The 19,064-nt window shown below is 34.6% G+C and overlaps 1 protein-coding gene across 6 annotated transcripts in view; it reads right to left on the reverse strand.

The window, feature by feature from the left end:
* THSD7B (thrombospondin type 1 domain containing 7B) overlaps positions 1-19,064 on the reverse strand; it is a 1,079,084-nt gene that overhangs the window by 334,726 nt on the left and 725,294 nt on the right. For all 6 annotated transcript variants that reach the window (XM_036237409.1, XM_016145417.2, XM_016145415.2 and 3 more), the window contains 2 exons: positions 7,956-8,147; positions 5,975-6,209 (listed from right to left, as the gene is read on the reverse strand). In XM_036237409.1, the coding sequence (XP_036093302.1) occupies positions 5,975-6,209; positions 7,956-8,147 (427 nt within the window). The remainder of the gene's footprint in view (positions 1-5,974; positions 6,210-7,955; positions 8,148-19,064) is intronic.

Here is a 19,064-nt window from a genome sequence, read left to right on the forward strand (position 1 = left end):
CTAAAACATTTTCTTAGTTTTAAAACTTTATATACAATACAAAAATGAAACATGTGAAACTGAATTTGGCTGCAAAACAGAATGTACATGGTATTATTCTTGCTGCTGTAATGTAAAGGTGCAGTAGTCAAATGATGGAAAATGGAAGAGAAAGGATAGAAAATGGCTTGGATGTCCTCATCCACCAAAGCAGGAGGTCAGAGAGCCAATCAACATATAAATACAATAAGAAAGAAAGTTCTAAGACAATTAATCAAAAATACTAATATAACCAACCAGCAATGTGAAGAGTTAGGAGAGGAATTAGTGTAACTGAGCGAATGTTCATTGTTTTCATGAGAGGAATAAGAGATGGCTATTTTAAATTGATAAATGAAGAGATATATAAATGATATGTGAAAAATATATCAAGTAGCATTAGGAGCTAAACATCAAAAAGAGAGGAAGGATAAGAATATATACTTGGGCTGGCTTGTATTGACATAAAGACACCGTGGGTAGCTAAGAAATTAATGTGTTTGCCAGTGGCAGGGCAGGAGGCAGGGAATGGATGAATGGGAGCAGGTGTGGGTACAAGGCTTCTTCTTGGTATATCTCTCCTTGTATATTGTTATAATTTGTGAACTATGTGAAGGATTGCCCAATCAAAATTAAAAAAAAAAAAGACATAAGGGAAGAAAATTACAGTAACTATCAAGAAGTGACTGTGTTTGAGAAATGAGATATTAAATGGAGTAGGAGATGGGTGGGAACCTATTGCTTTCCATCATCGCTCCCTCTGTATTATTTTACTTGTACTATTAAGTATATCATACTTTGATAAAAATAAATTAAAATGGAAAATATATATAATCACAGAAAAAGAGTTGCTCAATTACTTATTAGTGGCTTTATTGTTAATCATATTTAATACACACGAAAAGCTGTTTATCAAATAGTTCAAGTCTATGAACATAACGATAGAAAAGAAAGAGTGTCTTAGAGCTTTTTTATGAGGATATCGTGTCATTTAAACAAGATACTCTAGTAAGGAAAACTTATGTCATACTTTAATAGAGATAGCAAAAATACTAGAACCATTTCCAAATTCTTTATTCATATTCTAAAGTCTGCTAAGATTAAATTGAACTTCTGTTTATTCTAACTCCTGGCATATGACTGGAAATGAAACTGCAATTTGAGTAAAGCCAACTTCCTGTGTGCTGGATGGGGCAGGCGTTGCCCCACACCCACCCAGGGCATACTCACTCACAAAAGAGCTTAGAAATAATTGTGGTGCTGGCTTTAGAATTTCTGGAGAGAGTGGCTTACACTGCAGGAACTTTTGTTCATGTCAATTAGGAATAGGCATTAACCTTTTAGGAAACTGATATTGCCTACTTCACTTACATTTTACTAACATCACTTAAAATAAATACTCACAAGGCATAATGTCCATTCACCACAATATGCCCCCCTTTCTCTCTGTGTTCTTCCACTAAGTCCATAAGAGAGAAACAGTATCATCTCCTCGATGGCAAAAGTCAAGCTCAGATTATATTGCTTATATGGAGGCCATGAACTGAGGGCTTTCCTGGAACGTGATTTCTAGTCAATAGGAGCCAGCTATTCCCTTGTCAGTGAAACTATCTTTCTGTTCATATCTTCTGTCAAAAAGGTTGGCCTTTTCTTCAGGGATTCATATTATATTTACATGTTGTCTACCTCTTCAAGGATCATCACATATTCAATTTTAATGAATTTCCTCTTAGTCTTCAAAAATATTCTCTTTGACCATTAGCAACTTATGTGCCCTCCACGTCTAAAAACTACGAGGTTTTATTTTCTGTATTATTGTATTGCTACTGACTGTAAAAAAGGCTTTTTATACCTTTCGTGTTGCTGTTTTGTTGTGCATGTGGCACACATGAAAATGTGTACACATATGCATGCAAATTATACACACTAACTTTGAATGCCTTGATAATGGAGTTCCATATTACATGCTATATTAAAAATGCTATGTCTTAGTGTGTGGTAAATACTTAGTAACAGTAAGTGATTGACGGAGTGGTATTCTATGCTATTGGAGCCTGAAGACAAATAAATCCTTGGGGATACCAGGAAAATTTATCCAGCCATTTCGAAAATAAAATTGAAGTCTTACAACTCAGAGAAACATATGGATTCATTTTAGTTAATAAAAAGGTATGATCCCTAACCTTTTGTCATAATTTATACTACCTTTCATGTAAGCTCTGATCCTAGATTGACAATGCTCTTGATAAAAGGATGTTGGCACTTCATTTCAACATGTATATTTTCCTGTACTTGCACTGGAATGTTCTGTAACGACTGTCTCATGGTCACATCATAGGTTGCACTATGCTGAAATGCATTAAATTGAGCTACAGAGATTTTCCATTTTTCAGTTTGCCTCCCTAACGGACATATAGACATACAGTGCCCCACTTTCTTGAGCAATCCTCCAACCCAGAAATTGATGTACCATCTCACTCAGCTAAAGGGGCAAACCTGACAACTTTTTAAACATTAAATGTTTAATGAGAGCTCTTTATTCCTATATCTCACAAAATGCCACGTATTTTTACATTAAAGGTAGGAAGTGCTTTATCCGAACCTTTAGAAGGCTTTGAGTCGTATGTTTTTAATCTCTATTATTTTTTTTTCCACATTGTAGCTGACAAAACATTGACTCAAGAAACAAAACCAAACAAAATCCCAAAAATATCCCAGCAAGCTCTCACTTCTGTTTCAGCTGTGCCCCAGCTCGTTCTCATTTTCTGATATGATCAGTTCTATTACTCATACAATAGTAACATTCTCAAATACACAATTGCATGGAAACCAAAACACCATCCCAGGGAAGCAAGAACTTGTAGGAAATTCTGTGTGTACCAGTGCAGTGAGTTTAGAGATCAAATACATTATGTTAGCCAACTCATTCCATGGAGACATGCTTCTTTCTTTCTATCCTAAGGCCGTTCTTTCTTTAGGTATTTTCTTAGTCTTTCTTTTTTCTATTGCCCCACCCCCACCTCAAAGAATTTCATGAATGGCAGAGGATCTTTTCCCACTACAATGGCTTTCATGTGAAAAAAACAAAAATATATATTTTTTGAAAGAAGACTCTCTTGCTGATAATCTCACTATCTCGCTATGTGCTTCACTGGACAGTAGGTATTATTTTCTTAGGCCAAATCATCTTAATAACCTCAAGAATTTTAATTAACTTCACTAAAGTCAACGCAGGCTCTTCAAGTTTAGCAGGATTGTTAGGAGATGTATAATAAGAAGAAAAACTAAGTTAAGTCTCTAGGCTCATTAACAGTGCAAAAGTAATTAGCAGTATCGTGTGTGTGTGCGTGCTCGTGTGCATGTGTGTAAGTATCTTAGGGAACACATCTGCACAATTAATTTTTCTGTGCTGATACACTGAGCAAAACTGAAGGTTATTCATTGTAATAATATTTTAGTTTCACCTGTGTAAGTTTTCAAAGAAATGTAGGATAACAGCTGAGTTAGGTGACATGCTCAGAGACTTTAATAAAAAACTGTCATTCAAAGTAATTATGAGATTATAAGAGGAAATAGAGGGCTATTCGAACATATAATCCAACTTTTCATGTCTCAATCACCTTTAAAATGTGATGATAATTTATTTGGTAGGTGTCGGTCTCAATTCTAATGCCCCTTTGCTAAGAAATAAACAAACTGCATTCATATCAAATGGATTTTTCCTGTTGTGATTCAGAGCTGAGAAGTTTTCTCAAAGAGAGATCCAACTTCAGGTATGCTAATTTTTCTTATCACTATAAAGAATAATAGTTTGCTGCATTTCATGTAAGATTTACTCCTATAGAAAGGCCATATTTACTTTTATTTGTATATTCAAGCTAATATTTCATGCATATTTTTTAAGCAGTTGAAAATTTACATCTTAAAAATGAACAATATCAAGGCTGCGATCCTTCTCAAGATACAAGGAGTTCTCTTGTCTGCATAAAACCTTTATAAGCCTTTCGAAATGTTACCATAACCCCATAAATTAGATTATTACTTGAACCAGGCAATATGTAAACTTTATTGCCCATGTTTGGCTATATCTCTCATTGACTTGACTCAAATAGTCCACATGATATTATAGATAGCAGGCAAATTAAAACATACAGCTGACATAAGCTGCTGTTCCAAAAAAAAAAAAAAAAAAAAAAAACCAAAAACCAAAAAACAAAACAAAAGAAAAAAAACATCACAAGCAATGTAGGGTCAGATGCTAAAGCATAAATAGCATTTATGGTTTAGTAAGAGCAGAAGGTCATATGTATGACCTGTTCATTATTCTTCATTGCAGAGCCTTTTGACAATATTTATCATTGTAGATATATAGATATATAGACATGTTTGAAGCAAAAGCTAAACAACAGCTACTCTCCATCTTCTGTAATTCAAATCCAATCCTTGGGAAACCCTGTTATTTTCCTACACTTAGGTCTAGTTAATTAATGAATTTAAAATGTTTATGGAACACTAACTACATGTCAGATACTGTGCTAAAGTCTGGGGTTGCAGCAATGAAGAACAACTAACCCCAGCCCTGTAGAAGCCCCATTTAGCAGGAGAGAAAGATCAGGTCTTCCTGATTGTGCTTCACTTCCAGTAATAGTTATCTTCACTTGCATGTTCAGTGGATCCTCAAACACCAGCAGTAATGGGCCAGTCTGCACTATTTTTACTATCAGAAGCTCATTTCCTTTAACTGAGCTTCTGTGACTTTCCTTACTCGTAGTTAATAATGGTTTCCATGGCAGTGTGGATAAGGCCCAGAGACCTTCATCATGGTGCCTCAAGATGAAATTAATCAGGTGTTTGAGTTGCCCATGGCAGCAAAACAAACTGGATTAAATTAGGCAGAAGAACAAACATATTTGCCTAGGTTGCCAAGAAAGCAGAGATATAAATAGGGGGGATTGGATTAAGGTTCGATGCTGCCAGGATTTGTTCTGCTTCAGTTTCTGCTTCTTTCTGACCATCAGCTTCACTCTCTCCTGACTTTTCCACCAGGACTAACTAGGGTTATGACAACTCTCAATTTATGCACTTGGAGCATCAGGAACAGAAAAAAAGAGGGTTTCATTTCCCAATCTTGGAAATTCCTGGAGAACGGCTCTAAGTTGCCTAGTTTGCACCAGCCCATTCTGGTTACCCACCACCCTTGTGGCTGGGTAGGGTCCTTCATCGCAAAAAGGGGACTAGTTCTAACATGGCCCCTTGAAAATCTCTATGAATAGAGAAGAAACCCAGTCTTTATACACTGTATAGGCCCTTTCCATTTTCTTCTAAGTCTTTCCACATGGACTTGAGGAAGAGTTATGTCTCCTCGTTTGAGATGAAACTCACAGCTGAGTTCTCCAGTCAATTACTTTTCCTCTATCACTTGCAATTATTTCTGACACTTTTTGATATCTATATCCTAGTCCTTATGTTCAAATTTTCCTCCTATTTTTTTTCTAATTTGCATCTCTATGTGCGGTGTATAGCATGCATGAGATTATAAACCTACTGGAGAGCATGAATTAGTCTATTCAAAATAGCTGCATGCATTTTCATTCACTGCAGAAAAGATTAATGGGACATAAGAGTGTAACGCAACTCTATATTTTTAAAGTACATAATATACCTTCAGGTAGACTTAGTCTTTATGTGATTGAAAAAGAGTCAAAAATACTGAGACTGGCTCTAGAAAATTTGATTACTCAAGTGGATTCCATATTTGTGGACCTTATTTACTGTTATCCATTAACTAAGGCATATATTATAACTGAGTAAAGTGACTACCTTTGTTAGAGACATAGTTTTTTTTTTAATTTTTAAGAGTCAAAATGAAACAAAATATCTTACTCTAGCACAGCTTGAAAAATGCTTTTGATTAAAAATATTCAACTATGCACTTTCAATAAATTATTGATGATACCTTTTGGTCATGACTTGTCCTACATGACTCTTGACACAAAAGACCTTCCGTGTCTGAATGCCCACACCACAAGTAGCTTCTCCATTCCAGCCTATGGTTGTATTAAGGGCAGTTACCAATGTGTCTTCAGAACAGGGGCCCCAAGGTGATGTCTCCCAGTAGAGTTGCACACAGGAATGGTCATTGCATGAGCGATATTCTTGGAGGGCCTGACTAGGAGGGCACGGTTTTCCACCTGAAAAAATCAAAATAAAAAGAATACCTAGCTGTTGCTATTTTTATTAAGATGTTGCTGTTGTTGTAATTGCTGTTATTTTTGTTGTTTTAGCTGTTTTAGTGGTCTGGAAAAATGGCCTTTCTAAAGGCCTGAGCCACTGCCATCTTCACTCTAAGGCCATTGTTCTTTTTCCCCAAATAATCATCTGGGGACAATATGTTGCCCCATTCTCTAAATAACAGGGAGCAGTAAGTGTCAATTAGATTTAAAAATAATTGATTTTACTGGCTACCTCTGGGTGATGTATTTCTGAGATAAATTCACAAGAAATTTGCTTTTATTTTAATATTACTATACCTACATAAATTAGTTGGTTAGATTATAAAGCCCATAACCTCAAAGCAATATTAAATTGAAAATCTCTCTCTCTCTTTCTCACTCTCACACAAACACACACACACACACACACACACACACACACACACACAAACACACAGCCTATATATGGTCTCTCTTTTCTGAGAGAGTATTATTTTTATCAGAGAACCATTTTAAGACACCCATCCTCCATCAGCCCATTTTACTGCAATTTAGGAAATCCAGAAGTCTCTCTTCTTCAAGTTTGGCAAGAGAAAGCCCATCCTTAAACTCTGAAATTACATCTGACAATGTGTTATCCGCTGGCTGGGAGACCAGACAGATGTGCATTCTTACACTCTTGAGCAACTCAGACAATCAAATTTCATTTCTGTCTTTTCTTTCGCATTTTTATATCCATGTAAAAACTAGTATTTATCAAAATTATTGATTTTTTTCCCCTATCCTTTTATATTATAATGTTTTATTCAGTGGTCCAAATGCTCAAGAAGCTTTGTGACTTTGGTTTTGTTATTCTTGTTATTTCTTCCCCCATTAAATACCACTGATTTTTTGTTCTATTTCCAGTAATATAAAAGACAAGAGTAGGGAGCAAGTATACTTTAAGAATATGAAAATTTTCAACCATTTTGAACCTGACCCCTTTCTCAGGATCATGGAACAGAATCTTGTTTAAAAAGGAGTTCCTAACAGCCTGTGGCCATACTTCCCTGCTGTTCCAACTGAGCTGTAGGCAGAAGAAGCCAAGGGAGGGCATGAGAGAAATGATGCATGTTGTCTAGGGACAGTGACCACTGCTACATATGATAGGAACAGCTGCTCCTCTAATTTTTTCTGATGACATCTATTTACATTCTCATAGCATATTTCAGCTTCTTTAAAGCTATTTTTTACAGACTTCCTCCTCTTCTCTCTCACAACATGCCAGCATGACAGAAAAGAAAATCAGAGCACATAGATCAGGTAGCTTGCCAATGTTAGCAGCAACTCAGAGTTAAGAAGCCATGTTTCTTGATTCCTAATTTGAAGCTCTTTTTACCATACATATTCAAATTATGTTCCCAACAGCATGAACTATTTAAAGCTGGATATGTATCAATCAAATTTTGTTTTCTTCCCTTAAAAAGTATAAAAAAAAATAACATCCATCTGATTGTCATGATCTTCACATAGAATGGACTAAAACAATTTATGTAAATTTGGGAACCCAGCAGAGGTAGAGGATTAAATAGAAAAGGTATGCATGGGAAGGAAGCTTTTCATTTGGATTCAGGGAATATAGATATTACCTATATGTGGCTACTTGCACAATATGACCTTCACAATTACCTATCGGAAAACAATAATTGGGCAATTGACTCCATTGAAACTTTTGCTATTACTCACCTTCTCCAGCCAATGCCAGGATAGTCCTCAACCTGGTCTGTTTCCCATCTGAGTTTTTATGTGAACAAGACTGGGAGCAAGATGACCACTCTGTCCACTCACTCACCACACAATCCATTCTGCAGGGAATTTCACAAGCCATCTGTTCAGGAGGAGGAGATGCTGGGCAAAGGCTCCCTGATACATCTTCTCCTGCAATCAACCAGATCAAGACACAATCAAGGCTAGTTCAAAAAACATTTAGGTTCATTGTTTCCTCTATTATTTCAGTTTACCTTAGAAGGCTTCACTTGGTGTCTAAACCAATAAAGTACAAAAAATGATAGTTTCTTCAGCCATTAATAACATTTATATCAAGTAAAACTGCCAGGAGATTATTTGCTATTTAGAAAGATAGATACCACAGCAAGACTGACACTTGTCAGCCTTCACAGGGACAAAATGGGCTTCTTTAGCCATGGATGGCTAGAGACAGATATGATTGTGTGTTATTGACAACCATATATAATAAATATATGGGCTTTTTTTTTTTTTTTTTTTTTTTTTTGCAAATTGAGGGTTAGAGTAGTCTGTTGGCCTGAAAAAACACAATTTATGTTGAGCATTCTATTCTATCCTATAAAGATGAGAAAGATGAGTCTTGTTAATCTAAGTTTTTGGTAAGTACTTTCATCTCTAAGCATATAACCTTTGTTTGTGTGTAGTGGCAAATAATCCAAAGCCACCACGGAAATGGATCTGTGGCTAAAATTATATAATGCATTGAGGAAAAGTTGAAAGCCAGTCTAAAATTCTCCTTAATGCATTTACTAGTAGCTCTTTGAATGATCTGATGAATTACTTAAACCAACATATATATGCATATGTGTGTGTATGTGTATCACTCTTTAGGTTATTTCTTTGCTATTCTTAGAATTCAAATACTATTCTTTGTAGATAACAATTCAACTTTTCTTATTTCCCTCATTCATAGTCACCTCATAAAAACAGAAAACACAAAAAATGGTGATACCATTTTGAGGTAACAATATAAAATGTAGAATGGCAACTATAGAAGAGAGGCAGTTTTGTCTGTGTGACTATGTCTGTGGAATGCTCTTGTCATAATATGACACAAAAAATAACTGCAAAGATGATTAATATTTATGAAACATCTCCTATGTGCCAGACATTGTCTTTGTAACTCTTAGAGGTAGGTGTGACTCATCTCATTTTGTAGATGAAGAGTCAGTAGCTCTGGAAAGAACACTTGGTCTAGATTATACAGGTTTGAGTTGGAAATCAATTTAAAACTTTCTGACTCCAAAACTTCTGCTTTTCCCATTAACCACGCTTTGTCTAATTCCAAGGAGATAGATATTCTTTTTCCAAGGAAGTGAATAAAACAAGCTGACAGTGAGTAGGACTGCCTAGAGGAGAAGATAGTACACAGCTAATATCTGCATTCGTATTTGTAAATGAGGCCAGGCTCATTGCCCTTGAGGTACAAATAAAACTTTTCAAGGATATTATGAGAAGTAATAGAGATTCTAGTAGATAATCAAGCTGAAAGACCAGTTCCAATCATTCTCTTTTTAGTCTCAATTTTCAGCTTGAGTCCACACTGTACAGTGCACACATACACACGTGAGCATGTATACACACACACAGCACACACACACACATCAATACAGCTAAGGGATAGTTCTTTTCTAAATACAGAAGCAGGTAGGCCAAAAAAAATGCCTAACCTACCACTAATCAAAATTTGACTTCTACATTTGTTAATATTATTAGCATAATTTTAATACAAAACACTTTAAAGCAGCATCTTTCAAAGAACATTTTGAGAAATAAAATATTAAAAAGTTGAAGGGAGAACTGAGAAGTCCTGGGTTAAAATAGTAAAACTGGTCTTATTATTAAAGAATTCCTCAGTTTTAAAAATGCCAATGCATACTGTAAATTTCTGAGAGTAGAAATAGAAAAAAAATACTGTTTTTCAATTTTATTTGACCAATGGCCATCCTTTTTTGAGGAGCATCTCTCCCAGAAATGGTTTTTGTATGAGTATGTTTTGAGAAAACTCTGCCTTCAATAGTTATAAAACTCGCAACTATTTGATGGGCATATACCATGTCCACAGCATATTATGGCATATAAATAGGTGAAAATACTATTATTTACTGCACTAGAACTCATAATTAATTACAGAGATGAACTATAAACACATTAGAATTAAGTCAACTTCAAAGATAAATGACAAGCTGCAAATGCATGTTTCAAACAGGAAATATGACAGCAGGGATGAGAAGGGTATCTGAGAACTAGCATGGCAGCAGAAGTCTTTCAATGAGGAGAAAGAGAAAGGCTGAGAAATGTAGGCAACGAGGGAGGGTATTTCAGGCACTGAAATGTCAACAAAGGGTAATGGTAGGAAAACACAAAGTATTGGGAGGACAGTTAATATGGAAGCTGCATGAATTGAATGTCCGTGTTGGAAGAGTCAAATTCTGAATGACTTAGACTAACACAAAAGTTTTGTTATATTTCCGCCTTCTTTAAATCCTCAGTTGCTCATTTCCCATAATCCAATCTAACATTCTCCCTAGTCATCGTTCAGCACCCTTAGTCTTTACTGTGTATTTTTGAATGTCTTTTAAAGCCTAAGCTTTCATATAAACTTATACACACATTTCCTCAGTGCAGCTAAATGTCAATACGTCACCAACATGTTGATAGCTTGTCTATACAGACTTCAGAAACATGAGCAAAGAGATGAGCCTTTCTTTAGGGGAGACATACTAATAGTTATAAGTAGGCTCTGGAATTTGCATGTGAGTTTTTTTGTAGGATATCTTACCAAAAAAAAAAAAAATTAAAAAGCACAATGCGTGCCTAGTCACAAGATGTCCTAGCCAGACACAGTTAAGTATACATAGGTGAATATTAGCAGCACTTATCCTTTTGAGTTATCATTTAGTACCTTTGAAACTCAGTTATCTCAATCTGTGGTAATGAAATAATATTTACCTTTTAGAGATATTATAAGAATTAGAAACCATTTAGTAACATACATAGCAAGGTGTCTAACATGTGGAAAATTCTCCATATATAGGAACTTTAAAAAATGTTATTTGCTAAGATACATACCACAGAACCAATGGCCCTATTCATATGAAAAATCTAGATATTTATGTAATAGCCACGGAAAACACTTGCCTTATCCTCTGTATATGTGTTTGAATAACAGCTTCACGGGTTGTTTCACATAAAGTATAAAAACTATTTATAATTATCCATATTATTTTATGTATATAGTTGGCTAATCTAAATGATTTAAGAGCCAAAAATAAAGCACTTTTGCTTAAATAAGCTTATCTGCCCATCTACATTAGTATAATTATCTTCCCATTTCACAGAGAGAACCCATCTCAAAAGAGAAACATTTTTCTCCTTTTTTCATTTTCTTAACTAGATCAATGCAACAAACTGAAATATGAGGCAATGAGGCATGCATGGAAAATAAAGCAGCACATGGCACAGAAACTTAGTCATTAAAAATCATTTTCACAAGTTCTGGTAATCTAATATAATAATAAAACAGAATATGTTTAAGAGGGAAATTGTATTCATCTTTCCAAAAATCTCTAAAATTGTTCCCAACCCTCATCAGCCTCCCTGGGATCAATAAAGACAAACTTCATATTCTCTCCTTATGGAGTAGACTTATTTACGCTGGTTGTGATTTTGAGAATATGAAATATGATGCTGCTTCAACCTCGTCACTATTTTTTTTTAAATAATTTAATATGGTGAAATTTGCATTACACAAAATAAACCATTTTAGAGTAAATACTTCAGTGGCATTTAATAAATCACAAAATTGTGCAATCACCACCTCTATATAGTTTCAAAATATGTTCATCATTCCAAAGTAAAACCCTTTACCCATTAACCAGTCTTTCCCTATTGCCCCTTCTCCTCAGTGTTTGGCAGCCACCAATTTCTATTCTTTTTCTACAGATTAAATTATTCTGAATATGTCATGTCAATGGAATCATACAATTTTTGATCTTTTGCATCTGGCTTCTTTTACTTAGCATAATATTTTAGAGACTCATCTATGTTATAGCATATATCACTGCTTTATTCCATTTTCTGATGAAATAACATTCTAATGTATGTATATACCACATTTTTTATCCAACTATTTGTTAATGGACATCTTTGGAATATTGTGAATAGTGTTGCTATGAACACGTTTATGTATGTACATGTTTGAGTATTTGTTTTCAATTCTTTTCAGTATGTACTTAGAAGTAGAATGCTAGGGTTATGCCCATCACTCAGTTTTGTTGGTTTGTGATACTGCGAGCCATGGCATAAATGGCCAGATAGTTAGGTCTTGGCCATAATTCACACTACTATCCTCGTGCCTGACCATTTTTGACTAAAAGCAAAAGTACTTAGATGAAAGAAAGATTCTTGAACATATGAACATACTCAAAATTCTTCAAAATATTTCTTTTTACAGTTCAAATGTATATACTACTTAAAATATAAATAGCTCATTGCAAACTTTCTATGCTACTGCTCAAGCAATCATGTAAATGTAACACTAACACAGATAGCTATCATAGTTTGGGCTCTCTATATCAAGTTAATGTTTAAACTGTACATAAGCTATATACTACATCATGTAGCATTGTGGTTTGGTGACTGCTAGGGAACTAGAATTTAATATTACAAACTACTATCTACCTTTTATAACAATAGGAAAAACAACTATAATTCTTTGTTTTCTGACCTAAACTATAAGTGACCACAAAAAGAAAAATATAGACAAAAGATAAAAAGAAAGAGAAACCAAGGAATCCATAAATCTACAGTATAATTTGAAAAGTAGATCAGCATTTTTTATTATACAAACTTTAAACTACCATATTCTTCCAAAAATAATGTACTACTCTCTGTACCTTATTGATATTTTCTCTTGTATACTATTATGCTATCTATGGAAAACAATGAAACAGTTATTGAAAACACCGCATGTCATAAAACTTTATGCCCTATTTCAATCACAGAAAAGAATGTCAATAAACGTTGACTAAATGCTTGCCAACAGCTGAGTAAGATGTCAGAGACAGTATACAGCAAATTTACTGGAATTCATCTGTACTTAATTTCATCTTAAAAATTTAAATGTAATTTCCAAGTAGCCTGTGGCCACTCCTGGACTGAGACCCTAATCAGCTAAGAAAATGTTTATATTTCAAACCAATAAAATATAAAGCTAAGGGTGAAACAAAAGCAATGTGTAACAATGCAACACCAGCATTGCAATGAATATTTCTGCTCGCTAAATTCACAATCTGAAGCCTATCTGTCTATTTAGTTTAACACATATGAGAAGACAAAGAAACCTAGTTAAGTATTATTGTATTCATAACAACAAATAGCAACTTCCATAACATAACGTCAATATGTGATATTTTGGTAAGTATACAATGGGCTACACATACTCTGTGCAAACCACATTACATGTTGTGGTTCACTGAATATACATATTAATATTATTAGTTAGGCACTATTGTTATAACTGAGGCCCAGAGAGGTTAAAAAAACTTGTTTGAAGTTATATAACTATTAATGTCTGAGCTGAAACTAGAAAACATAGAAAACATATCTGTTAGATATTACAAGCTCTATTCTTTTCCATTATGCTGTATTGCTTCCTGGTTCATCTCTCACATATATCATTCCCATTACATTACTTTTAGCTGATGCCAAATCAGTAAGAAAGGACTCTACACAATTTATTGTCAGCTCCTCAGTAAATTTAGTGTTAGAAAGAGTAAGTCGAAAAAAGTGGGCACCGTGATTATCTGAGAATTGCATCACAGGATAAAGCAGAATGGAGCAATATTTTTCAAAAATAAAAAAGATAAGATGAAAAAAAAAGCTCAGAAAGAAGAAATGGAAGAATAAGCTAGAACACAAAAACACATGGAAGAGGAAAGTAGGGATATTCAGGAACAACAGTACAATGTATGATTAGATATTGATACAAACACAAGAAAAAAATATGACAATGATGTGAGGATGCTCACAAAGTACGAAACAATAAAATTCCAATTGCTATTAAAAAATAAGGGGGGCACAGGGAGAATGTAAGAGCAAAGGCTAAAATTAACATAAAGAAAAAAATGCTAAAAAGGAAATACTTTAGGTAGGAAATGATAACAACTCGAAACAAGAAAACAGTATTTCCTAGGTAAACATGTTTACAAAAGCCAGGAATTAGCTAATGTCACATCTACATGGCATGTGAGCTGTTGGTTCAGAAATCTGTGTAACTGAGTAGCTGTCTCAAGTTCCTCGGCACACAATAACATGACGGCAGCTAATACTTAATCATGTAGACTGTACCCAGAACAATATTATAATATTTGGACCTGACTCCAAGCTAGTCTTTGTTTCCTGGGGCAAACAACACTTCCACATCTCACAGTAGGGCATATAGGGATTTTGGGATCACCAGGTTGAGTGAGTACGGGTGGTAGCTAGCTCAGGCCCACTCACTCTGTGCCTAAACACAGTATATCATTGTCTATCACAGCCTCCTCCCTTTATGTTGGGGTGCAGGGAAACTTGTGTGCAGGGTCCCATCCCTAAGTCTCAAACAGGGGAATGAGGCATTAGGCCTTCTGCTTTACTTCCCCTTTAACCTATGTGAAATGTCCATAGTTTTACTTTCCTCAGCCTAACATTCACCTGCACAATGAGAGGGAGGCACGGACCCTAATTCATGCAACTTATCTCCACGTCCTCCCTGGAGCTGCCTTTTGGGCTCAGGAAACACATCAGCATAGGATCCTGGATTATGCTAAAACCACATCCAGAGTCCTTTATTGTCCCATCTTTTTCACATATACCTGACTCTCACATATGAAAGACTGGTTTTTAGAACTATTATCTCTAAAATAAGCTCCAAGATTCCATTTTTTAGTACTGACTTGCTCTGTTTGCATTTGAGGTATCATAATCCTAAGTCTTTTGGACATAGTTGAAAGTTCAGAAATCAACAAAGGGTTGGGGGTCCTGTCCAAGAAGGTATAGACATGCACGCTGAAATAAGAACACATCGATAACCTCAAACAAAACATAATCTGAAGACAGCTGCATAGTGTGAAAACGCTGCTCATCCTGAGATTTTTATAGGGAGACTCTACACAATTTTAAAAGATGAATCCAGAATGACAGTAGTAGAAAAAAATGACCTTTGTAGTGCAGGACATGCTTCTTCAAAAGGCAATGACTTGGAGTAAATAAACAATCCATTATAATAAAGGATGGAATAATTGATGAGGAGTTGTAACATCTGGATTGGAGTTCTGCCTTTCACACCTGCCCAAATGCGACCCTGGGAGATTGCTATGCTTCTTTAGGCTTCAGATGACTGTATAAGTTGGGGGAGGGGAACTACTAACATCTCTGATTATATTATCGGGTCTGGTGATGGATCAAATAGGCTAATGTAAAATAATCCTTTGCAAATTGCAAAGTACCATGTATATATGATGTGGTATTTTATTACTGGTGAAAATGAGAATAAAGGACATTCCAAATAGAGAAATGATGTGGGTCAAAGATAACTAGCTCTATTCCTATCCCAAGTCTGTCTTAGCTAGAAAAATAAAGGAGGAACTGAAATAATGATTAAGGCAGAAATATATATAGCTATCTGGCTATTCAGAAAAGGGTTTGGATAAGCAGGAATATGTAGCACATGTTTAAAAAATATTTCAAGTTGTAAGAAGTTTTAAAATATTTGAAAATCAATATTTTAAAGTTAAACTGGGTAAATTGATAATACATCAGTACAGAATGACCATTTCCCTCTGTAGTTAATCTTCAGAAACATATTTTAATATCTGTAAATGGGAAATATATTTCAATTTATTTACCTCACTATAGTTGTATAATTAAGCTGTTTTAGTTTTTCTGATAAATAATACTGCAAAGGACATTCTTGACCATATTGTTGATTGCTTTCCTAAGATAACATTTCTAGAAATGGAAAAGCAAAGTTAAGGGATGTGAACTTCATTAAAGTTCTTACAGGAAAAACATTGCCAATTGGTTTTTTCATTATTTATCATTTTGTATTTTCATTATTTATCAAAATTTTAAATTTATATATAATAAAATTCACTTTCTGTGTTGCATATTCTATGGGTTTTGACGAATCCACAGTCTTTTATCCACTACCAAAACCGTGATGCAGAACAGTTCTATCACCATAAAAATTTCCTTGTGCTGCCTCTTTGGAGTCAATCCCTGAGCCAAATGCCCAGAAACCACTGATCTGTTCTCTCTGTCCCTATAGTTTTGTTTTGTTTTGTTTTGTTTTTCTCTCAGAATGTCATAAAAATGGAATTATACAGCATGTAGCCTTTGTAGCAAAGTGCATTTGAGGTGCATCCATGTTGCTGCAAGTGTCAAAAATTCATTCTTTTTGTTGCTAAGTAGTATTCCATTTTATGGATGGATCACATTTTGTTTATCTATTCCCCCGCTGAAGGACACTGAGCTATTCCCACATTTTGGTAATTATAAATAAAGCTGATATACAGGATTTTGTGTCAATATAAGTTTTCATTTATTTTGGATAAATAATTAGGCTAATTGCTGGCTCATATGTAAGTGTAGATTTTATAAGAAATAGCTCTCACACCAGTAAGAATGACTTTATCAAAAATACAACAAATAATAAGTGTTGGCAATGATGTGGAGAAAAGGGAGCACTTGTACAGTGTTGGTGGGAATGCAAATTGGTACAGCCACTGTAGAAGTTGTGTAAAAAATTTAAAATGGAACTACCCTACAATCCAGGAATTCAAGTTCTGGGAGTCTATCTGAAGAAATCAAATACACTAATTTGAAAAGATGCACCCTCACCTCATGTTTATTGTGGCATTATTTACATAGTAAGCTATGGAAGCAACCTGATTATCCATCAATAGGTGAATGAATAAAGAAGTTGTGGTATACACACACACATACACACATTGGAGTATTACTTGACCATAAAAAATAATGAAATGTTGCCATTTGCAACAACACGGATGTACCTAGACAGTATCATTCTAAGTGAAATAATTGAGAAAAAGACAAATACCATATGATTTTACTTATATGTAGAATCTAAAAAACAAAACGAAGAAAACAGAAACAGACTCAGACAGAGAAAACAAACCAATGGTTGCCAGTAGGAAGGTGGGCAGGGGCAACAGAGAAAATGAATTAAGAGGTACAAACTTAAAATAATAAAATAAACAAGTCAATGGGATGTATTGTACAACATACAGAATATAGTCGATAATAATATTGTAATGACTCGAAATTACTGGACTTGTGATGATTGCTTGGTAAGATGTGTAAGTGTTGAATTACTATGTTGTGCACCTGAAACTAAAATAATATTGAAGTCAACTACACTTCAATTAAACAAACAAACATTTTCCACCATAAAAAAAGAAACTGTCAAACTGCTTTCCAAGTGGTTACCATACCATTTTGCATTCCCATCAGTAATGTATGGGAGTTCTGATTGCTCTGCATCTTTACCAGCACTTGGTATTATAATATGCTGACAATATGTGTGACACAATGGAAATTAGCTCTTGGCTAAAACAACATTTATGTAGTAAACTAGCAGTAAATGCATGATCTGTGAAGATGGGACTTTGGCATTTTTATACTGCATCAAATATCAGGCACAGTGTCTGGTCCACAGTAGGTCTCAAAAAATTCTGGATGAAGAAATTAATAGGAAGTAAAGGTAAAGATGTTTTAGTCTGTTTAAAGTAGAAACTGTATCTCATGTTTTTGTACTATGCACCCCACCCCTACTACTGATGACACCTACGATAAATCCATGTGGAGATGTCAGGCATAATTGGGAAATAGGTCAGATTTCTAACCTAGACATTAACTGAGAGGCAGTGCAGCATAATGGACTTGAGTCAGACTGTCTGGGTTCAGATCCTACATCTGACATTTATGTGTTAATACATAACTTTGCTGTGCTTCAGTGTCCTCATATATGCATGACTTGTATTTCATAGGGGACTGTGACAATAACACCTTTCTCATAGCTCTCCTATCTGCTAAGTTATTGTAAAAACAAAATCAATTTATATATGCAAAACCCTAGGATAGCAGCCTGCAACATAATAGCTAATATAACAGGTATTAGGATATAATTGTAAGAGTAGCATATTGAAAGTTACAGGCTATGGTGAACTATTTTGATAACAATTTTTTAAAGCTCAAGACTCTGGGAAGCTTGTTTTTGAATAAAGTACAAGAAAGGTAAGATAAGCTTGCCTTTTTCTTATGTTGGTACATCCTTCTTCTTTTCTATCTAAATCACATGCCTGATACCCTAGGGACTATGATATTGCCAGTTCTTCCCTTCAGACCACACACGATTTGGGATCTATGAAGAATAGTAGAGTTCATCAAAATCTCCTAAGAAATTTTGTACTGGGAAAGAATTCCACAAAAGTAGAACATTTTAAAGCAGCTGAATATCCTTGATTGAGTAATTCTCAAAGGACATAGTGTTTCTCTTTAAAAAGCATTGTTGATCCTTTTTCCATGCCTGATCCCCTGGCTATTAAACTGTTTATATTCAATTTCGCAGAACATAGCAGGGGTCTAATGACTACTTTTGTACCATATTGAAAAAAGATTATGAAAAGCCAAGCCACAAAATAAGAATGAGTGTTTACAGTGTTGAGTTACTGGAGAATCATGCTATATCTTTCTTTCATTGAAATGTTGCAAACTAATTAAACTCTAAAATAATAATTGTATACTGCTTTTCCAATTTGTTTCACAAACAGTTCAGATAAGGATTATAGCACCATAGACCAGAGGTTACATCAACTAATGCTCAGAATATGTTTTTATAATCAGATTTGAGATCCAATCAGAAAATAGCTTTTAAAAGCTTAGCTCAGTCTTACATAAAACTAGACTAATGAAAAATTAAAAATTTTAAAATAAAAATTAGGTAGATATTAGAAAAATAAAATGGTGACAGAATGAACATTGAAT

This window comes from Rousettus aegyptiacus, unplaced genomic scaffold (assembly GCF_014176215.1).
Source record: "Rousettus aegyptiacus isolate mRouAeg1 unplaced genomic scaffold, mRouAeg1.p scaffold_m13_p_2, whole genome shotgun sequence".
Classification (NCBI taxonomy): Eukaryota; Metazoa; Chordata; class Mammalia; order Chiroptera; family Pteropodidae; genus Rousettus; species Rousettus aegyptiacus.